Source organism: Dromiciops gliroides, chromosome 5 (genome assembly GCF_019393635.1).
Source record: "Dromiciops gliroides isolate mDroGli1 chromosome 5, mDroGli1.pri, whole genome shotgun sequence".
NCBI lineage: Eukaryota > Metazoa > Chordata > Mammalia > Microbiotheria > Microbiotheriidae > Dromiciops > Dromiciops gliroides.
The window spans coordinates 41,989,199-42,009,316 of NC_057865.1; the positions used below are offsets into that span (position 1 = coordinate 41,989,199).

Below are 20,118 nucleotides of genomic sequence, written 5' to 3' on the forward strand. Positions count from 1 at the left end.
GTTAAAAACTAATATTCCCTAATGCAGCAAAAGATAAAACAACAACCTATAAGCTACAAGACAGATGTGAAATCAAGAAAGAATATGCCATGTTACTAGAAGAATCAGAGAATATGCCATGTGTAATAGAATGTAGAAAATGAAGAAGCAAACAAATCCAGAATTATCTAGCTAGCAAAATTCGCTCTGTTGTTTTGAATTCAAGATATGGACATTTGTGAAACATTCGAACTTTGAAGAATTCTAAGAAAGTTGTATATTTCAAAGAAATGAAAATGTTTTGAAAAACAACTATGACTTTAGGCAAAAAAAAAAGTATTTAGAACAACTGACAATTCTCAAATCAAGATTAACCATTTGCTAACTAATATAAGAATCTTTCAGTAATATCCTGGTTAAAACACTAAATGTTTTAGAAAGGTGTGTCAGATAAACAAAGGAAACTCTTCAGTAGTTCAATATATTGAAACGAAGAAAAAAAGAAGTCAAGAAGATGAGAGAGGGATGAGTCTTTGATAAAAGTGGACGTCCACATTTAAAGAAATTTATGTAATTAATGGGATGAAATAAAGGAATTTTGTTTAGCATTTTATTAAATTTGGGTCAATAATAGTAATAATAATAATAAAAGGAAAACTCTGTTTTTGATAAAACAAATTTAACAAAGAATGACAGAAAGATAAATTTACCAATTTTATTGCTAAGTGTAAATGGACTGAGCTTGCTAATAAATGTTTATTGTTAGTGGTGGTGGTACTTCATTCTTGAAGAGGACATGTGACTTCAGAAGAGTGATGTCTTGACTTTCAAGTGAATTGGATTTGGTGAGGAAGAGAGTTGATCAAAGTCATCAGTCTCACTCCTCCAGAATTATTGGAGTTCAGTGTCAAGATATAAGGCAAGACTACTGGCGATGACTCTGCTAACAAAGAAGAGAGAGGTTGTATAGTATATTAAAGATCAGAATCTTGTTATATTTACATACAGTTGTAAGTACATTGAATGCAAAAAGACTGATATAGATTTAAAGTGAAATCCATAAAACCCATGATGAAACAGGTTATCTTCCTCCTGAAAGAAGTGATGGACTGAAGGTACGGTTTGAACCATATATATTCTCAGACATGGCCCATTTAGGAATTACTTTTCCTTGACTATGCATATTTATTACAATGGTTTTTTTGGGGGGGTGTATTTTGTTTTGTTTTGGGGGAAGTGGGAAGAAAAGAAAGTATTTTTGTCAATTAAAATTTTATAATTTAATTTTTTAAAATAAAGGGAAAGATGAGTATTAAATATATTGTGTTTCTACCTACTCACAAGGAATGGAAGCAGAATTGTTTATATAGGACAAAACTGAATCCAAACTAATAAGAGTTGAGAGCTAAACATGAACATTATATTATGCTGAAAGGTTCTGTTCAAATGAGAACATAACAATTTTAAATTTATATGGAATAAAAGGAAATAGTCACAAGCAAAACAAACTTCCTGATCCTGAAAAGGAAATTAAAAGAAAAATAAAAATAAGGAATTTGTTTTTCTTTTTCTTTTAAGGCATTAGAGTGTAAGGGATGACCCATCAATTGGGGAATGGCTGAAACAATTCTGTTAGGTAAATATGATAGAATATTATTGTATCATGAGAAATGAGAGACACGATTTCCAACAATCGTAGATAGTATGAATTGATGCAGAAAAGTGAGCAGAACCCAGAGTAGAGTTCAAACAAAGATAACAACACTAAATAAAGACAACTATGAAATCCTTTAAAACTCTGATCAGTGCAATGACCAACCAAATCTCCAGAATGCTATAATGTAGTATGTTATCTACCTCTTCCTGATAGAAAAGTGATAGACTCGAAGTGCACAGACATCTATGTTAGAAATGGATTTTCCTTAAAATTTGACAATGCTATCTGTTACAATTATTTTCTTTTCCCTGTTTTTTTTAAAGGGTAGGAGATGGGTAGTAATAATGATGTTCCACTAAAAGACCATATATGTATGTATGTATATGTATATATGTGTGTATGTATGTATATATATGTGTGTGTATGTATGTATGTATGTATATATATACCCCTGTCATTATTAACATAAAGTCATTACCTGATGCTGAGTGAAGTGAGCAGAACCAGGATAACATTGTATATGCTAATAGCAACATTGTGTGATGATCACCTGTGAAAGACTTAGGTCTTCTCAGCAATACAATGATCCAAAGGACTCATGATGGAAAATGCTCTCCACATCCAGAGAAAAGAACTTTGGAATCTGAATGCAGATTGAACCATACTGTTTTTGCATTTTTTTATTTGTTTGTTTGGGGTTTTTTTTTGAGATTTTTCCCTTTTGCTCTGATTCTTTCACAACATGACTAATGCAGAAATATGCTTAATGTGATTGTACATATATAATCTATATCAGATTGTTTTCTGTTTTGGGGAGGGAAGGAGAAAAATTTGGAACTCAAAATCTTATAAAAACAAATTTTGAAAACTATCTTTACATGTAACTGGAAAATAATAAAATATTTTTAAGATTAAAAAAAGTCATGACACTGATGAGCTACATGTGAGTTACCATGCTACATGAAAGTTGATTTAAATTATGGAAACTCAAAGTTAAACAATCTTTTCATCAACTTAAGTGCATATCAAAATATCTGTTATATTTCTTAATGTCATTCATTTTAGTAAGTACCAAAGTAAAAACAAAAAAGTCATTTTTCTTCATAATATTATAAACATAAAACAAATGTATCTCATGACAAAAATTTCCATCTGAAATTTGCATATTTGATCAACATTTTAATTGAATGCTCTAAATCAATGCAAGATCCTCAAATTCATAATCTAATACAAAAAATAGAGTAAACTACATTTATTAAAAATAGGGCTATGAATAATAAATTTAAAAGATAATTAATATTGTTTAATGTTTCCTAATTTAAAAAATACTTGTCCCGCAAATGACATATAAGAAAATTAAAATCTGCTTATTAATCACCCAACAAGTGTACAGAAGTAATTTTCACTAAAATATTTACGGAAAATATGTTGAATGTGATTGTACATATATAACCTATATCAGATTGCTTTCTGTCTTGGGGAGATGGGAGGGAAGGGAGGGAAAGAGAAAAATTTGGAACTCAAAATCTTATAAAAACAAATGTTGAGGGGCAGCTAGGTGGCACAGTGGATAAAGCACGGGCCCTGGATTCAAGAGAACCTGAGTTCAAATTTGACCTCAGACACTTACTAGCTGTGTGACCCTGGGCAAGTCACTTAACCCCCATTGCCTCGCAAAAACAAAACAAAACAAAACAAAAAACAAATGCTGAAAACTATCCTTACATGTAACTGGAAAAAATAAAATACTATTAAGGTTTTTGAAAAGCTAAATTATTAAAAATCTCTCCTAGATATGCTCCTGATTCTCCAGACTTTTCCCATAGCCATCACATGCTGGAGATACTAGCTAGTTATCTAAATACATTTATAAGGAACCTATTTGCCACAGACAAATATAATACATTCGTCCTCATTCAATCTGAATAAAAGAACAGTTTAAAAACAGACGTGATAATATACTGAAACAAGCATTTGAACTTTAAAAAGAATTCTGGTGTTTTGGCTAAGAGAGAATACAGAGTCTTCCCATTTATCAAACAAAAACAATAGAAATTTATTCCATCTAATTTGTGAAAAATGGGGCTTTCTCCTGTAGCTACTAAAAATGATTTTGTTAAGTTGTTGAAAAATAATTGACTAGCCACATAATAATAGTTAACATTTGTATAGTGGTATATGGTTTGCAACGTGCTTTACAACTATGTCCTTATATTTGATCCTCAAAGAAAACTTGTGAGGCAGAGGCTGTTATTACATTTTACATTCCCATTTTACAGGTGAGGAAACTGCAGATGAATGAGATTAAGTGATTTTCCTATGGTGACACAATTCCTAAATGCCTGAAACAGGATTTGAGTCGAGTCTTCCAGTCTAAATTTACAACTACTCATGCGCCATCTAGTGGCAAAGATCATTTTTGAAAAACTGAACCCAAAAATAAACCCACCAATCACAACGTTATTATAAGTTATAAATATGAAAATGACAAAGGATTACAACCAAAATATAGTTATTATTTTTATTACTTTTGATACTTTGTTATTATTACAATAAGTTATATGTTCTAATAAAATACGAGCTAAGAAAATAATTTTTTAAAAAGAAAAAATCATTAATATAGCTTGGCTTATGAAAAGGGGGATAATATCTTCTTTTTTTTTTTTTTTTTTTTTTAGTGAGGCAATTGGGGTTAAGTGACTTGCCCAGGGTCACACAGCTAGTAAGTGTTAAGTGTCTGAGGCCGGATTTGAACTCAGGTACTCCTGACTCCAGGGCCAGTGCTCTATCCACTGCGCCATCCAGCTGCCCCGGGATAATATCTTCTTACGAAAGGGGGTCAACACTACATAAATTTTAGAAACCATCAATTTACACCATACTCAATATTTCAAAGATCTTAATTTCATTAGCATGGGTATTCTCTCCACTGAAGCTGATTGTAGTCCTTCTATCTCTTATTAGATGATTTTTCAGAGTTTCTGTGGTTAAAAAAAAAATTATAATTTTGTAGCCAAGCTGCTGAAAGAGATTCTACAAGTTTAGTTAGCCTAGTCCTTGGACAACCCATACTCAAACCACTGCTAAAGTAACTGGAATAATGATGTAAATGTTGTCTTAAATAATAATAAAATAAAATAAATGAATGTCTATTTGGAGAGAAAAATCAGAGGGAAATTATTGGAAATAAAATTGGTAGTTTTGATTACACACAAAGAGATTTTATTTTTAAAAACCAACTTTAAAGAGAAACAAAATTTTGAAAGAATATTTGTTAGTTATGTTAATGTATCTTTATATATACCAGGTAGTTATAAAGTTCTTGTGTGGCTTTAAACTTTCATTTCTTTTGGGGGTGGGTGAGGCAATTGGCGTTAAGTGACTTGCCCAGGGTCACACAGCTACTAAGTATCAAGTGTCTGAGGTCGCATTTGAACTCAGGTCCTCCTGAATCCAGGGCCGGTGCTTTATCCACTACGCCACCTAGCTACCCCTAAACTTTCATTTCTTTAAATGTACACGACATAAAGAGAAAAATTTTAGTTTTAAAGTTGATTTTTTTTTCACCTTCAACATAACCATCACTTGCGACACATTTTTCGAACCGATTTTCCAACTTGTAGAAAACATTTTTTAGTTGCTACTTAGTAAAGGAATAATAATTCATTAACACAAAAGTCTCCAGACTTCCACTCTGGATTAAAGACCCCCCTGGGTTGTGCCTGGTTCAATCCTTAACCGCATCAATCAACAAACATTTATTAGTCTAATCGCTGACCCCGAGCCAGCCTTGATGCTAAATTTTAGCGCCAAAGGGCGTTAAAGTGTGCCTGCCCTCGAGGAGTCTACAGTTTAGAGGAGGAAACTACGGAGGCACCAAACACTATAGTGCAATTGGACAGATGGTCCGGGGCGAAGTACGTGGCGCCTTTCTGCGCCGCAAGCGCAGCACGTGCGGCTTAAACCCTGGGACAATAATGGGAGCCTGTCCTCAGGGCCTCCGTACTGAGCTCAGGGCTGAATGCTCCTATGCGCATGCGTATGTGGTTCGTGTCTGTCAATCACCTTTAGCAATGAGTTTTCTGCACCAAAGCATCTTAAACTGTGGGGCGGGTAACTGAATGTCAGGGTCACGAAATACCTGGCAAAAGTAAAAGGTTCTGTATACCTATTTTAGATACAATTTCTCGGGCTAAAAGGGGTCGTGAGTGGAAAAAGTTTAAGAAGCCCTATCCTGGACCAAAAGCTCTGCCCGCGCTCCTGGAAGAACAGCCCCTGGGTCTATAACCAGGGCTGGGGAGACGTCAGTCCCTTCTAGATCATTTCCGCTCACGTGATGCCTCCGGACCAATGAAGGCGCAGAGACGGCGGGGTCGCGAGCCTCCGTTCTCCATGGCAACGGGCGGCTTCTAAACAGCTTCCCTTCGCGGGCCTCCTCTAGCCCCCCAGACTCGTCGTTGCCGTCTTCGGCCTTCTCCCCTCAGCGTGACCGGCTCCCGCCCGCCATGGTGAGTCCCAGCCTGCCCGAGCCCGCCGGGGCGGCGGAGGCTGCGCTCCTTGAGGCATCCGGGCTGGGCCGGGGGCATCATCGCGGCCCGGGGCCTGCAGAGGCCGCCTCGTCAGAGGTCCTGGGATCCCGGATCAGGGGCGGGCCGGGGCCTGCAGAACGCATCGAGGCCTGCCCCCTCGTTTGACAGAGGGGGAAACTGAGGCACGGGGAGGGAGGTGTCACCCAGGTAGGGAGGGGCAGACATCACCGTTATCTCCGCCCCGGTGCCGGGATCCCCTTCCTGCCTGGAAATGCTTTGTCTCCTCCTGGGCCAGGACAGAGTGTTCGGGGATTGCGGGGAGCCCAGGATGTGCCGTTCCCTCCACCCCCCTACCATGTGCTTACACCCCCCCATGAGCCTACACCTCCCATGTGTTTACACCCCCTTTCCCCAAAGCACACATAATACTGCGACGTTAACGAGCAGATGAAGGCAGACTGCTGGAATACTACTTTGGAGCTGTCATTCAATGCTCTATAGATGCTTACTAAGTACGGAGCACTTGGCTAAACGCCAAAGCAGCTCCTGCCCTCAAGGAATTTACATTCTAATGGGGGAGATGATCTGCATATAACTGGGTAAACACAAGATACGCCGAGAGTAAATAAATGGAAAGTGCCCAGCCGGAGAAAGCGCTAGCGAGGCGGGGAAACGGGGGACCAAGAAAAGCCTTTTGTGGAAGGAGCACCCGGAAGGCAGTAATGTGGAGGCTGAAAAGGTAGAAAGGAGCGCCAGGGGGTGAAAAGGATTAAATTCCAAACAGTGGGTTTTATATTTGGTCCTAGAGATGATAGGAAACCACTGGAGTTTATTAAGTGAATATCAGAATTGAACTTTAGGGAAAAAACTTTGGGCACCTGTGTGGAGGATATTTTGGAGTGAGAAGAGACTCTAGGGGAAATAATTAGGAGCCTGTTGGAGTAATCCAGGTAAGGAGTAATGAGAGCCTGAACTAGGATTTTGGCTGGGTGAGTGGAGAGAAGGGGGCCTATGCAAAGATACTGGGGAGAGAGAAATGACTAGATTTGGTAACTGATTGGATGTATGCGATGAGTTGCAAACCTGAGTGGGAGGATATTGTTCAAGATGCCTAGGGGTTAAGGGAGAACTATAACTGAGAGGAAGACCACAAAAACCCAGAGTGGAAAACGTTTCTATCAGAAGAGGGTCAATCGTGCTGAATGCTGTAGAAAGGTCAAGAAGAATAAGGACTGAGAAAAGCCATCTAGGCTTAGCAATTGAGAGACTAGTGGTCACTTTGAAGAGAGTGTCAGTTTGTTAATGAGGCTGGACAGTAGGTTGCAAAGGGTTGAGGAAGGCCAAAGTCCTAGAAAAAGCTGTCAATACTCTTGCCTCCACTTTGTCCCCTCTCATTTCCCCAACCCTCTTGCAATTTGGCTTCTGGCTACTCCTTCTCAGTGTCCTTTGATCTCTCACCATTTGTGTCCTGCTTTCCAAAGATTATCTCAGCAGATGACTTCCAAATCTATATACAATATTCAGCTCTTGTCTCTATCCTGAGCTTCAGTCCCTCATTACCAACTACTTAATAGAAATTTGCAACAGAAAATACTGTATCTTAAACCCTACATGTCCAAAACAGAACTCAGTGTCTTTCCCTTTAAAGCTGGTGTTCTTTATCTTTATCTTTTTTTTTCCTTTGGTCATGTCTTTGGCACTCTGGAGAAGCCTCTGGACCCCTGTTCAGACTGTTTTTAGTTTAAAATACACGGAATTACAAAAGAAACCGATTATACTGAAAAACAGTTATAATATTTTTAAAAACCAAATTCATGGGCTTCCTTCTCTAACCATGCCCTCTTCATGATTTTCCTGTTTCTGTTGATGGTACCCCCATCCTTCTGGTCACCAAGGCTCACACCCAAGTGATAGGTCATAATCTTGCCTCTTTTTTATTTTTGAATTTTTGAATTTTACTTTTAAATTCTGAACTTCACAGATACTAAAAAAAATAGGTGTTTCCATGTATAGAGTAGAACAAAAAAGACTACTGAATATGAAACTATTATATATAACTTGTTTTTTATTGTAACTTTCATAGCTGTTCTTGTCTGTGATTCGTTCTGGCCTCCTTTTTGTTTTCTTCTTCGCTTAAAAAAAGATTCGATAAAAAGGTTTGATGACCCTTTTTTCTTCTTTCTTTCTTCCTTCTTCTCCTACTTCTTTCCTTCCTCCTCCTCTTTCTCCTTCCCTTTCTCTTTTTCTTCCTCCTGCCCTATCCCTATCTTACCTTGCTGTCCCAGCTCACTTCCCATTGAAAAGAAAAAGGAAATCCTTGCATTATCAAGCAAAACAAATTCCCAGATTGGCCCTGTAAAAAAATATGTGTCTCATTCAGCAACTTGAGTCTTTCACCTCTCTGTATCATCAGTTCTCTGGAATTGTGGTTGGTTATTGCATAGATCATTTGGGGCAGCTTAGTGGTACAATGGATAGAATGCAGGCCCTGAAATCAGGAAAACTTGAGTTCAAATGTTGCCTCGGACACTAACTAGCAGGATGGCCCTGGGCAAGTCACTTAACTCGATCTCAGTTCCTCATCTGTAAAATGAGCTGGAGAAGGAAATGGCAAATCACTCCAGTACCTTTGCCAAGAAAACCCCAGATAGAGTCCAGAAGAGTTAGACACAACTGAAACATGACTAAACAACAACATTGCATAGATCAGAATTCTATTCAACATTGTTTTCCTTTACAATATAGTTATTGTGTAAATAGTTGTCCCATTTTATGTGTGCCTCAGTTCATATAAATCTTTGATTTCTCTGAAGCCATCCATTTTATCATTTCTTATAGCACAATGATAATTCCATTATATTCATATATTATAATTTGTTTAGTTATTTCCTAAATGATGCGCGCGCACGCACACACCCTTGGTTTCTAGTTCTTTGCCACTACAAAAAGAGCACTATAATTTTTTAACATGTGGATTAAAATCTCACCTCAGACTAGCTGTGTGACCCTGGGTAAGTCACTTACCTCAAACATCCATGTCCATCTCCAGTCATATATCTACATCTATATCTATATCTATACTTTGAACAGCCCTCCCTCACTTAAATCCGATTAAGTGAAAGTCATGACATCACCCAGATGTCCCGGTCCTCTTTGAGAAAGAGGGACAAACAACAACAACCTGGTAGATTAGTACCGATGGATAAAGGAGTCTTGACAGTTAAGTGACTTTTAGAGCATAATTCCAAAATGCCCTCTTGACTCTTCACTCTCCTACCCCTTCATGTCCAATCAGTTGGTTGCTCTTGTTGGTTCTGCTTCCACACCATCACTCTGATCTGTCCCCTTCTTTATAATCTGTCCTAACTGTAGTTCAGGTCATTATTGTTCTCATCTGGACCATAGTGAATCCTGTCCAAAGACAAAAACAGAACAGTTTATGCCATCAAAGAACGTCCATTATTTGGGTGTGGTACGGGAAACACATATGCAGGAAAATGCTTATTCTCTTCTCTAAAGCCAGTGTTGTATGATACCAAACGGCATAGAGCTGCCTCAGCCTCAAGTGCTGGGGCCTTGTCGCTGTAGGATGTGCCCAAAGTGTAAACCTCAGGCCCACGACTCTAGAAAGAAAAGAAAAGCATTGAGGAAGCACTTGGGATGTGCAGGATGCTCCTCTTGGCCATACGAATCAAAAGCAGAAAGTCCCTGTCATCATGTCCAGGGAATGGAAGGGAAGGGTGGTCTGGTCCGGGAAGTTACACACATAGTGAGCAGAGCCCGAAGGTAGAGGATTAATTATCCTGCCCTTTCCAGAAACTTTGCTAGTATTAATTGGATGATGGCCCCCAGAATTTGCAAAATGGGGAATGGGGGGAACAGATGAACAGGTGCAGGGGATTGGCAAAGGTGGGGGCGGGGGCGGGGATGGGGAGGGATTGGGGGGTATTGGGAGGGGAAGGTGGCAGGAATACTGGGTAGCATGTAGAGCACACTTACCAATCAAAAACACTCAGTCCCAGGGTCAGGGCTCCTAAAAGCCAGGGCTCTCTTACATTCTCATCACGTTCAAATTCATGGCTGCTTCCATAATGCCTACTTTTAAAGACAAAAATTGTCTAGCTTGTATGCATTAAAGTAATATGCTTTCAAACAGTCAGCAAGCATTTGTGTCCCTACTGGGTGCAGACATTGCGCCAGACACTGTTGATACAATATCGAAACATGTTTACAAATAAGAATATATAAAACAAGCATACCCAGTTTGGTGGGGACTAGAGGGACTCAGCAAAGATGTCTGCAAGGAAGTTGCTCTGGAGCTGAGTAAGCCTTGAAGGCCGGAGGGATTCCCAGAAGTGGGTGGGGGAAGAGCATTGCAGACATCTGAGGACAGACTATCCAAAGGCATGGACACTGTGCGTGGGGAGCAGCTGGCGGCCACTGGGACTGCAGCGTAGAGTACAACCCACCTGGAAAGGCAGGGAGAGGCAGACTGTGAAGGGCTTGAGATGCCAAAGAGAGTTTATCCAAAAAATAATAGATAATAATGGATAGAGCACCAGCCCTGGATTCAGGAGGACCTGAACACTCAACACTTACTAACTGTGTGACCCTGGGCAAGTCACTTAACCCCAATTGCCTCACCAAAAGTAAATAAATTTAAAAAAAATTTTTTTTAAAAAGGCACCATGAAGCTTCTGGAGCACCTTAAACTTGTGCTTTAGAAATACCACTTTTGTAGGTAAGCAGAGGATGGATTGAAGAGGTGAGAGACAGTACCCAGGGAGAGAGATGCCTAAATCATTGCATTAGGCCTGTTGGGCCCCAAGTGCTGTAGCCATACACCACCTGAAAATATTGGCATTAAAAAGATGGGCCTTTGTTTCAGAGAGGAGTCTTGGGGTCATTGTTTTGTTTATATTTTTTAAAATACTGAGCTATCTTTGTATATTTGTCATAAAATCTGTTTGGTTGTGAGATAAGCTTTTTAAAAATGTGCTTCTGTATTTATCTTACATTTTATTTAGTTTTTTGTGTCTGTCCTCAGTAAGAAAATTACTTCTTAATTCCACATGAGGTTTAAAAACCATGATTGTATTTGCCATATGAAAGATATTGGGCTACCTTCCATCTCTTCTCTATTTGGGCACACATTTTGGGGCTTGGCTGTTCTTTGAAAATTTGAGAAAAATAACCTTATGTAACCCTTCAGGACTGAGTGTGGAGTTTGGGGAGGTGGAGGTGAGGTCATAATTTATTGATAACTTGTCTTATTGTTCCCCATCCATCAAAGAAGTTGCTATCAATTTCCTATTGCATCAGTTTTTATTATTTTATATCTTTGTAAATGGCCATTTAATTTCTCTGCCTTGCTAGCATATCACTGCAACATATTTTCCATTAATCCTTATTTGTTTAGGGTTTGAGAACTCTGCTTTTTAATTTTTGATCTTATGACTTGTGTTTTCTGTCTCCTGTTTTGATTGTTTACTACGAGTTTGCCAATTTGATTGGTCTTTTAGAAAAAACAACAACTTGATTTTACCAGTCACTTCATTTTCTATTTATTTTTGCTCTTGCATTTTTTTCTTCCCTTTAACTACTTTGCTTTCAATTACTTATTATTTATTCCTCTTATAGTGTCTTTAGGTTCCAACTTCATTCATTTTCCTGATTTCCCCTTATAAATCTCGGCTTGAAATGCTGAACTACTTTGATAGCATCCCATTGCTTTGAGTTTATAGTATATAGTATTACATGTCGTGCCTTTTACTTGTTATTATAGTTTCCCATTTAACTCAATTATTGTTTTAATGATTTTTAGGGTTTTTTATCTTATACATTTCTAAGAAATAACTCGATCACATTGTGGCTTGAAAATAGGGCCCACATTATTCTACCTCTTGGAATTTCCCAGGGCTTTTCATGACTTAGTATGAGATTGACTTGGACTTGAGCTCCAATTACTCTTGAAAAGAATGTGCGTTCCCTGCTTCTCCCAATGACTCTCAAGGAGTTTATGCTGGGGGAAGGGGAGGGGAAGGGGGGCAACAGGTACCCAGGTAAGTAAAAACAAAATATGCATAACCTATATAATAGAGGTGGATTCTCAGTCCGTAAGAGAGAAAGGAGGGTGTGGATGAGGGGTGTGGATTGTACATCTATGGCAGAGCAATGTCTAGTCCTAATGATCAAGGTGGTTTGGTGGAGTCCTGGGTTTGGGCTGGTTGTAGAGAGAAGGCTGATACATGGTTGAGATACTGACCCTTAGCCAGCTCAGCTCAAAACCAGTTTTCACTCACAAATTGACTAGATTATCTTCCCTAGGGTACAGGGTGGGTGGGGGCAGAAAAAAAGTCACAGGTATTCTAACCATCTGGTTTTTATTTCCTGTTTGTTGAGCAAACAGTTGAGATATATGAAGCCTTTATTATTAATTTTTATTTATTTATTTATTTTGGGGGGGTGAGGCAATTGGGGTTAAGTGACTTGCCCAGGGTCACACAGCTAGTAAGTGTTAAGTGTCTGAGGCCGGATTTGAACTCAGGTACTACTGAATCCAGGGCCAGTGCTTTATCCACTGTGCCATCTAGCTAGCCAGCCTTTATTATTAGTCTATATTGATCATATTTTTATAAAGTCCATTTCTTGTATCACTGTTAACCTTTTGTGAATTTCACAAAGTTTTGGTACATGTAAGTTAAAAATTGTTTAATATTTATTATTAACTTAGTGTGGTGCCATTATATTATACTGTTTTTCTTCCTTTTTTATATTTTATAGTTTAAATTAAGTTTTTCTGATATCATTATTGCCACTCCTACTTTTTAAACTAGCAGTTGCATGATCATTTTTAGAACGTCCTCTTCATTTGAATCCATCAAAGTAGCTAACTTTATAGAGCCTTTTAAGATTTACAGACTGCTTTCCCTGCACCATCTCATGAGAGTCTCACAACAACCTGTGAGGTGAGGTTGATAAATACAGGTATTATTATCTACTTCACAGATGAGGAAATTGAGATGTAGAAAAGTTAAGTGACTTGCCCATGATTACCCAGCTTGTAAAGGGAGGAGGTAGAATTTCAACCCACATTTCTCTGAATTTGAAGTGCATAACTCTTTCCTGTATACCAAACGTGTACAATACTATTTTAAAAACATTTTTGCATTAAGTAAGTTTCCTGTAAAGCAGTTCTGCAAGGGAAATGCATAAACCAGGCTTTTCATCAGAATCCTATACTTAATGGGATTTCTGATCAATTTCAGAAGTAATAAATAGCTTTACTTTTTTTCTTTTTCAGGCGGAATTGGGGCTAAATGATCACCATCAAAATGAAATAATCAATTACATGCGTTTTGCTCGTTCCAAAAGAGGTTTGAGACTCAAGACTGTAGATTCCTGTTTCCAGGATATCAAGGAGAGCAGGTACCAGAAGATGACAAGGAAATAATTTTAAACCCCAGAGGAGCCTGGGACCTTTGTATTGGCCAGTGGGAGGATATTGCCTCTTAGCACTATATTGCAGTGTTTCCAGGAATATCATTAGTGAAAACCTGCATTGTTTAGAGCAGGGATTCTTAAACTTTTCCACTCATGACCCCTTTTCACCCAAGAAATGTTTATGCAACCCCAGGTATATAAGTATATAAAATAGGCATACAAATCAAACATTTACTGCCAAATTTTTCATGACCCCCACATTCCGTTACTCGACCCACAATTTAAGAAGCTTTAGTTTAGAGCATTGTGCTAGGAAATAATAGTTAAGGGTTGATGTATTGGGGCAGCTAGGTGGTGTAGTGGATAGAGCACCGGCCCTGGATTCAGGAGTACCTGAGTTCAAATCCGGCCTCAGACACTTAACACTTACTAGCTGTGTGACCCTGGGCAAGTCACTTAACCCCAATTGCCTCACCAGAAAAAAAAAAAAAGAGTTGATGTATTAGTGAGAAATTACAAAATCAACATAGAGATTTATGTAGCAAGAGATGAGAATTATTGTTGTGCCTGGACAAGTTCATGGAGGGTCTTAAAGCCCATGACAAATTAGTATTTGATCTAGAAGGTTAATGGGAACCAATGAAAACATACGTTAGGATAAGGAGTAGAGTGAAATGAAAGTACCATTAACACCTGTTTATCCAAAGGTCAGATTCTGAAAACCTTAGCACTCAATGGGTTCAGGTGCATGTGCATGGCTGCCCCAGCTATCACAGTAATCAAAGCTGTCACAAAGCCCTGGCATTTTGTTCCATAAAAAATTCCTCAGTCAAAACCTTGTTGGTTCTCTTTTTTAAAACTGTATTAATGCACTTGGGTGTTTTGTTTTGTTTTGTTTTGTTTTTTAAACCACAGTTAGGGGCAGCTAGGTGGCGCAGTAGATAAAGCACCGGCCCTGGATTCAGGAGTTCCTGAGTTCAGATCCGGCCTCAGACACTTGACACTGGCTGTGTGACCCTGGGCAAGTCACTTAACCCCAATTGCCTCAGCAAAAAAACAAAAAAAAAAAAAGAAAAGGATGAGGTCCTTAAAGAGATCCGACTCTATCTTTTAGGAGATTGACTTAAAGGAAACAGCTGTTTTCTCCTGGATGAGCAAGTCATTAAATGCAGTCCTGGCCAAGGTAGTGGATAATTATGACGACATGACAATCCCCTGATACAACTTAGTTTTTATTGAATAACCTTTTTGAAAATCAGTTCAGTGACAAGATAATAGGCTCCATCAATTCTGGAAAAGTAATGAGAGTAATTGCTCTTTAAGTGCCAACAACAGCTAGCATTAATGGACTGCTTTAGTGAATGAGAGGGCTAAGGGAATCCACTCTCTTCGCCCCCTAACTACTGAAGATAGGAAGAAGGGCATCGATTTAGAGATTTTTTTTCAATGTCCAGTTTGTATTTTCTGAAGGGATAGGAAGGACGGTGCTCAGAGGGTATCTAGAGGATCTCTCCCAGGCTCTCAGTTCTTTTCTAAGACTGTTAGACATCACACAAGAGTTGAGTGTGAGAACTGATTTTTATCTTCCAAAAGGATCTTTTTGTTTGAAGGGGGAGAGGGGAAAGTTGTGGTTTTAACTGACTATAGTTTGTTACTAGAGTTCAAAATGTGTTCCTTTTCTGTCTTTGGGCCTTTAGATTATTAAGAGGAGAGTTCAACTGTTATTTACATATGTACAGAGCAGCTAGGTGGCACAGTGGATAGAGCACTGGCCCTGGAGTCAGGAGTACCTGAGTTCAAATCTGACCTCAGACACTTAACACCTACTAGCTGTGTGACCCTGGACAAGTCACTTAACCCCAATTGCCTCACTAAAAAAACAAACAAACAAACCCAGCCTCAGACAGTTGACTTGATACTCACTAACTGTGTGACCCTGGGCAAGTCACTTAACCCTTATTGCCCTGCAAAAAAAGAAAAGAAAAAAGAAAGAATCACTCTAGTCATCGGTGGGCTAAACTCATCAATCTTCCGCTTTGTGTTATGTTTTACTAATAGCTCAGGGAGCAGTGCATGCTGGGTTCAAGGCCCAGCCAGGCCCCTCAGTAGTCTGTAGGACCTTCACAAGTTGAGAGCAGGGACTGATTTTTTCCTTAGCACAGGGTCCAATACAGGAAGCAATTAATAAAAAGCTGGTTGATTGCATTAATAGTACCTGAACTACCCTCCTTTCAGTGTTTTTTGGGGGAGGAAATTTTACAGTGCTGCTGAAATAGGAATTGTTATTGTTTAGAAAATTGTTTATAAAGTGTTTCAAATTATAGTCTGCTCTTTTTGCAAAAGGATTTATTAAGCACTTACCCACATGCCAAGTCCTGTGCTAAATGACAGTTCAATTTTGTTGATCATTTTGGCGATTTGATTTAAAGAGTTTTTTACCTTTTTCTTTTCTTTTTAAAATTTAGGCTAGTGGATGAGACCTTCACCATGGATGAAGTAACCGAAGTTCTGAATGAATTGCAGTCTGTGGTTCATAGTGAAGTAGAATCCGAGCTCATCAATACTTCCTGTACCAATGCTTTGCTTCTTCGGCAGCTGTTTTCACAGGCTGAGAAGTGGTACCTTAAGCTCCAGACAGACATCTCAGAGCTGGAAAATCGGTAAGGAAATTTACACCTCTGAGTATATGCATAACTACCTATAGTGTTAACCTAAGAGAGGTGACTTTGTCTCATTGCCGATCTAATTGTCTTTTAGTGTGCGTGAAGAAACTGGGGCAAGGGGAAAAACATTTGCATAGGCACTAGACTGTGTTAAATGCTTCAATTGTGACGATCAATATTAGATGTGTTTTATACAAAAATCAACTGAAAGATGAAGATCATTAGATATTTGAAAACTGTTTGCAAAGATAAGTAATATGCAAAAGATGATGTCTATCTCAGAGGTTCTGTTTTCTAATGAGTAACATTAGGAAACTATCCATTTGTCCTTAAAAATAAAGTGATAAGGGGGGCAGCTAGGTGGCGCAGTGGATGGAGCACCGGCCCTGGAGTCAGGAGGACCTGAGTTCAAATCCGGCCTCAGACACTTTACACTTACTAGCTGTGTGACCCTGGGCAAGTCACTTAACCCCAATTGCCTCACTAAAAAAATAAATAAATAAATAAAGTGATAAGTAGTTTTTTATCATCTGAAAACTCCTAGTGGGCACATTTTTGCAGTTACATTGAATTGTCAATCTTCTTGATTTCTTTGAATGATACTAGCGATCTTGTTGGGATCTCAGATAAAATAAATACTCTGACTAAATCTAATCATTATATAGCATTAAGCATAAAGAATTGCCTTCCATCTACTTAGTGTTGAGAGATGCAGGACAGAGATTGAGTCAAAAAAAATTTCAGAATAGTTGAGAATACCTCTAAGAAACTTAGTGGGGTAGAGGGGATGAGGAGACAGTGAGAGAGCACAAGAGAGGGAGAGGGGAGAGAGACAAAGAGACAGATACAGAGACAGGGAGAAAGAGAGATTTGCCTCGACTCCAAACTTATTATCCACAAAGCCTATCATCTGGACCCAAATAATCTAGAGTTAACTGTAATTATTCTACATTAATGTTACATAGATTCCTGATACATTATTCCATCTTCCTAGACAACTAGGTGGACAGAACTGGACAGAAAGTTCTCTGAGTTTAAATCTGGCCTCAGACATTAGCTATGTGACCCTGGACAACTCACTTAACCTTTGTCTGCCTCAGTGTCCTGTGGGAATTGAGTGAACCACACTAACTCCATCTTGTGACTCAATTCTGAGCAAGCTCAGTTCCCTTTCTTTTTAAATTATGGGTCTAGTCTACTTTCAGTCTTGTGAGAAAGCTTTATTCAATTGTGGAAATTGGGAGAAAACTTGATTACTTTGTTTGAACAAAGTCCTGTGTAGTTGGGAAGCTGGACCACCTCACCCTACTGCTTAGAGACCCTTAACTAAGGATTTCAGTTATGCTGATCAGAAGCCCAGACAGATCCAAAGATTGATGCAAGGAATTTGCTCACAGTTGTGTGTCTCAGGCCATCCATATGTCTTATCTGAAAACTGGCCCCAAAAAGATCAATCAGTTATTGTTTTCATGTTTCTTTGATTGAATACAGACATTTGAGGGGAATGGGACACCTCTTTTTCTAATTTCAGCATATTATACCTGTTCACTCTCCCCTTCCCAACTCACAAAGCCCCTAGTCTTTCCTCCAGTTAGAAATCAGATTGCCTAATCTCGTGTCCTGGTTAATTGTTTTCTTTCAATTAATTGGTCTTTGATTGTTTTTAATACATAAAAATCTGTTTCACTCTGTGTTTGGGATCTTTGGGCTGACTGGGAAGTCCACTTACCCATTTATTATGCTTCTTTTGCTAATAAATCTTATAGCTTGTTTCCTCATCTGTAAAATGGGGATAATAATAGGACCTTAGCTGGAGAGAGCTAGGTGACTGAGTTCAAATCTGGCCTCAGATACATATGGGCTTTGTGACCCTGGACAAGTCATTTCACCCCATTTGCCTCCATTTCCTCATCTGTCAAATGAGCTGGAAAAAGAAATAGCAAATTATTCCAGTATTTTTATCAAGAAAACCCCATCTGGGGTCATGGAGAATCTGAAACAACTGAACAGCAACAACAAAAATAGCACCTCCCTCCCAGGGTGGTTGTGAGGACCAAAATAGATAATATCCTCACAATGCTGTATAAAACCTAGCTATTACTATTTCCACATCTGTTTCTAAGAGGTAGCAAAAGGCAGCGCAGAGAGATCTGGCATAAAAGCTAGGAGGACATGGCTTTGGGTCTCACCTTTGGCACATACAGACTTTGTGAGCCTTGGGTGAATTACTTAGTTCTCAGTGCCCAGATGGTAAGGTAGGGAGGAGACATAGACCTACATGTATGAGTAGAGGAGTTCCTTATGGGAATAAAGCCACAGGCTCCCCTCCTTACCCCACTCTCTGTTTACATAAAATATGGTATGTGAAAAAAATCTTTGTGGCAGCATCTTGTTCGTCCCGTTCTACTCTGGGAGTAAATGAGGTGTGCAAAGAGATGGGTAGGGGCAGCTAGGTGGCGCAGTGGATAAAGCACCGGCCCTGGATTCAGGAGTACCTGAGTTCAAATCCGGCCCCAGACATACTAGCTGTGTGATCCTGGGCAAGTCACTTAACTCCCATTGCCGCCCACCCCCCCAATTAGGGGCAGCTAGGTGGTGCAGTGGATAGAGCACTGGCCCTGGATTCAGGAAGACCTGAGTTCAAATCCAGCCTCAGACACTTAACACTTAGTAGCTGTGTGACCCTGGGCAAGTCACTTAACCCTAATTGCCCTGTCCAAAAAACCCCAAAAAAACAAAGAAATGGGTAGGGGCAGCTAGGTGGCCCAGTGGATAAAGCACCATCCCTGGATTCAGGAGGACCTGAGTTCAAATCCGACCTCAGACACTTGACACTTACTAGCTGTGTGACCCTGGGCAAGTCACTTAACCCTCACTGCCCTGCAAAAAAACAAAACAAAGAAAAAACAAAAACTGTAAAAACAAAGAGATGGGTAGGCTTGGCTGGGCCCCAGGTGAATCTTTATGTCACTGCATTGTCATGAGGCCTGGTGTCAGCCATTCTCTTTGCATGGGTTTTGTTATTGTAAATGGAAATTTTGAAGAAGTCTCTTATGTGTGTATTACAGGATTTGTATGTTTCTTAAATGGATGGACATGTTGTTTTCTTGTCAGTATAAGCGTTTTTGTTTGTTTCTTTAAGAGAACTATTAGAACAAGTGGCAGAGTTTGAAAAAGCAGAATTTACCACTTCAAATAAAAAGGTAAAGTTGGATTATTCAGAACCTCAGTATTATGGTCCTACCCTCATTCCATCACTCAGTCCTTACTTTTTTTTCCCCGTCCTGTTTCTACCCCTAACCCTTAAGTCATCTATGAGTATGTTCAAATGTGATAATTATCTATTTTATATTTTGATGTTATTGTTTGATTATAGTTTGATATGATATTTATAATAGGGCTCTAATATGGAGGCACTCGGGCTAAGTAGCCCTAACATCCCAAGAAGCACGGAGGCAAAACAGGCCGTTTTCATTGTGAAGTCTGTCAGACACATAAGGCCAGCAGCTTTGTGATCACATGGACTCTTGATCTACTTGCAGGGGCCTTAGAGTTAACATCAGACCCTCCTACAGTTTGTCCTCAAAAAGATGCTCTCCCAACACAAGCATCCATGAGGGACCCTGAGAATTTCTCCACCACAGCTGCTCAGGAATATTAGGGCTCTGATTAGAAATACCCCTGCCTGCACCTGTTCTCCACCAAGCCCATTCTTAGGGGATAGAACCCTGCCCCCTAAATCTCAACTTCGAGTGTGTTTCTTCCCTGATACATCTCCCTCCCACTCCTGCTGGTGAGCTCTTGCCTTGCCAATTCATTCCCAAGGATGGGAACGAACCTCTGTTTA

At 39.3% G+C, this 20,118-nt stretch overlaps 1 protein-coding gene across 2 annotated transcripts in view; it reads left to right on the forward strand.

Annotated features, from left to right (window-relative positions):
- Nucleotides 1-5,966: 5,966 nt before the first annotated feature.
- Nucleotides 5,967-20,118, forward strand: part of LZTFL1 (leucine zipper transcription factor like 1) — a 29,035-nt gene continuing 14,883 nt past the window's right edge. The window contains exons 1-4 of one of the 2 annotated variants that reach the window (XM_043968545.1): nucleotides 5,970-6,144; nucleotides 13,469-13,593; nucleotides 16,074-16,268; nucleotides 19,414-19,474. In XM_043968545.1, coding sequence (XP_043824480.1) covers nucleotides 6,142-6,144; nucleotides 13,469-13,593; nucleotides 16,074-16,268; nucleotides 19,414-19,474 — 384 coding nt within the window. In that variant the 5' untranslated portion in view covers nucleotides 5,970-6,141. Of the gene's footprint in view, nucleotides 6,145-13,468; nucleotides 13,594-16,073; nucleotides 16,269-19,413; nucleotides 19,475-20,118 lie in introns of both variants that reach the window. The other variant, XM_043968546.1, reaches the window with a different exon arrangement.